At 42.0% G+C, this 2,500-nt stretch overlaps 1 protein-coding gene across 1 annotated transcript in view; it reads left to right on the top strand.

Annotated features, from left to right (window-relative positions):
• ttc39a (tetratricopeptide repeat domain 39A) overlaps positions 1-2,500 on the top strand; it is a gene marked incomplete at its 3' end in the record, with an annotated part of 30,683 nt that overhangs the window by 8,844 nt on the left and 19,339 nt on the right. Inside the window, exons 3-7 of the mRNA XM_080832014.1 lie at positions 816-859; positions 1,109-1,176; positions 1,460-1,524; positions 1,836-1,935; positions 2,459-2,500. The exon at positions 2,459-2,500 is cut by the window's right edge and continues 24 nt beyond it. Coding sequence (XP_080688140.1) covers positions 816-859; positions 1,109-1,176; positions 1,460-1,524; positions 1,836-1,935; positions 2,459-2,500 — 319 coding nt within the window. The remainder of the gene's footprint in view (positions 1-815; positions 860-1,108; positions 1,177-1,459; positions 1,525-1,835; positions 1,936-2,458) is intronic.

Here is a 2,500-nt window from a genome sequence, read left to right as displayed (position 1 = left end):
TTCAATTTCATCAATGAACAACTCTGGAATCAATATGATCAGTATTTAGCATTTTACAAAGAAATATTGCACTTAGATTTTGATGAATTGTATAAATTGAACTTGAAAATTTGGTAAAAAATTCATTTTTATGGATTTCATTGTGAAAACCTTCAAGAAATATTTGTAAAAATACTCTTCAGAGAAGGGAAGGAAACACAATCTGAACAGGTCAATAATAATACTTTTTTACTATAGTAAATGTGATGTTTCGGTAGTGACAATTTTTGGAAGAGGAAAAACATTCCAACACATTCTGAAAATACAATATAAAAATGGACTGTTCTTTTACTAGATAAGTGTACTTTAGATATGGTACAATATACATACGGACAAAGTTTTGGGAATAAAACATAAAAAAAATCCAAATATTTCCGACCTGACTTTGCACCAATTCGGTAGAATGGCCCATATACGCATGCACATTTGCACACAACACCCACAGACAAGTTTGTGAGCAGTATTGTCCCCCCCCACCCCCCCCCCCCCCCCCCCCCCCCTCTGAGACTCCTCAGCCTGCTCCTTGACTCAGCGTCTCCTCTGTTAGTGGATTTGATAAAGAAGGTCCAGTGTGAATTATTCATGGTGGTCAGGGCTGGGAAGTGTTGGTTGGAAGAGAGACAAAGGGCCTAGAATGTATCTTTCCTTTCTCCTCGCCTGACACAAATACTTCAGTAAATCACTGACTCTTCCTTTTCAGCAAAGGTATTTTGAACAGGAATATTTTGTAGATTTTTTAGATATACTGCAAATGCTGCTATGTCCTTTTTCCTCAGGTTTAGGAAGAAGTCTTCCTTCAACAGCAAAAACTTCACAGAGGGTTGGTAATGTTCAGATGTTTTTAAGCTTTTTTTTCTTTTCTGTGAACCTGTCACATATTTACAACTTCTTGGGTCTGTCATCTAACCCGTATACCCACCACCTATGTCAGAGATGACAGCCATGTGATTTCTGATAGGGAAGTCAGGTTATTACTAAGTGTTGACAGTTTCTGTTTTGTTGTGTATGCTGCTGTAGCTGGGGAGTTTGGGTCAGCCTAACTACTGTAACTGCTCTCCTTCCCCTTCAGAGGAACTGCATGCTGAAGTGTGCTATGCCGAGTGCCTCCTGCAGAGGGCAGCACTCACCTTCCTACAGGTAGGCCCAGCGTTTCTCCTCTCTCCAGACTTTACTGGTCTGATAAAGCATGTCTTACAGCAGCATTCATTTCACACATCCTTTAGGGAAATAAGCCTGGGTCATAAAGGCATTCACATAAATCACATAAACAGTAAAAATACTATACACCATTAATTTAAACTTGATCACATACACAAGCAACACATCAATGTGTGGAATGCTATCTCTCCCTATGTCTATGTTTTGGCCTTATTCTACGGTTAGCGTCTAACCACATGTTGTATTCTGCCAATGGTCTTAGGATGAAAACATGATCAGCTTCATCAAAGGAGGCATCAAAGTGAGAAATAGCTACCAGATATACAAGTAAGTGTCACTGACTGGTACGACAAGTCCCTGTGTTGTTCTTCTACAATGATGGTGATGTAAAGTGTGTGTGTGTGTGTGTGTGTGTGTGTGTGTGTGTATGTGACATATTTTATGTCTGGAAGGCCAGTGTCACCTATACCTGTAGTTGTAAGCACTTTGCACTATATGGACAGTCTTGTACATAGCTGGCCCGTAACACTTATTTAGATACTTGATATTTTACTCAGCATTCGTTGATCCAGTTTAAATGATCAAACGTGTGTGCGTGTGTGCGTGTGTGTGTGTGTGTGTGTGTATGTGTGCTGCAGGGAGCTCCACACAATCCTCCAGTCTTCAGGTTTCGCCCAAGGGGACAACCACGGCCACTTTGAAGGAGGGGTCAAGCTTGGAGTTGGAGCTTTCAACCTGGTGAGGACCTGTTTTCCCACTTTGTGCTCTAGACGCTGTGGTGTTTTACGCCCAATGCATCCAGGTCACCAGGATTAGTGGCCATATGGATCTGGGAATGTTTACGCCTCTGAGCTGAGCTAACTTTTCTCATGTTCATGTTTAAAACCCTGACTGCTACTGCTGACAACACTGCCCCCTGGTGGTGTTCTAGTGAGATTTCATTCCAAGATTTCATGAACTTGTGACAGACTTATGCTACTGCTACTGTCCTAATCCCTGATTGGCTTGTGCTAATAGCAATCATTTTCATTTGATCTAGCACTGAAATACTGCCTTAAGTGCGCTAATGTGCTGGATTGCTGTCAAATGCTGAATATGTAGTCATAGGCTATACCTTTGACACAGATGCTGTGTGTGTGTTTGTGTGTGTGTGTGTGTGTGTGTGTGTGTGTGTGTGTGTGTGTGTGTTTGTGTGTGTGTGTGTGTGTGTGTGTGTGTGTGTGTGTGTGTGTGTGTGTGAGTGTTTGTGTGTGTGACACAGATGCTGTCCCTGCTGCCTACCAGGACTCTCCGGCTCCTGGAG

Source organism: Sprattus sprattus (genome assembly GCF_963457725.1).
Source record: "Sprattus sprattus genome assembly, chromosome: 2".
NCBI lineage: Eukaryota > Metazoa > Chordata > Actinopteri > Clupeiformes > Clupeidae > Sprattus > Sprattus sprattus.
This window is presented reverse-complemented; position numbering and strand designations above follow the sequence as displayed.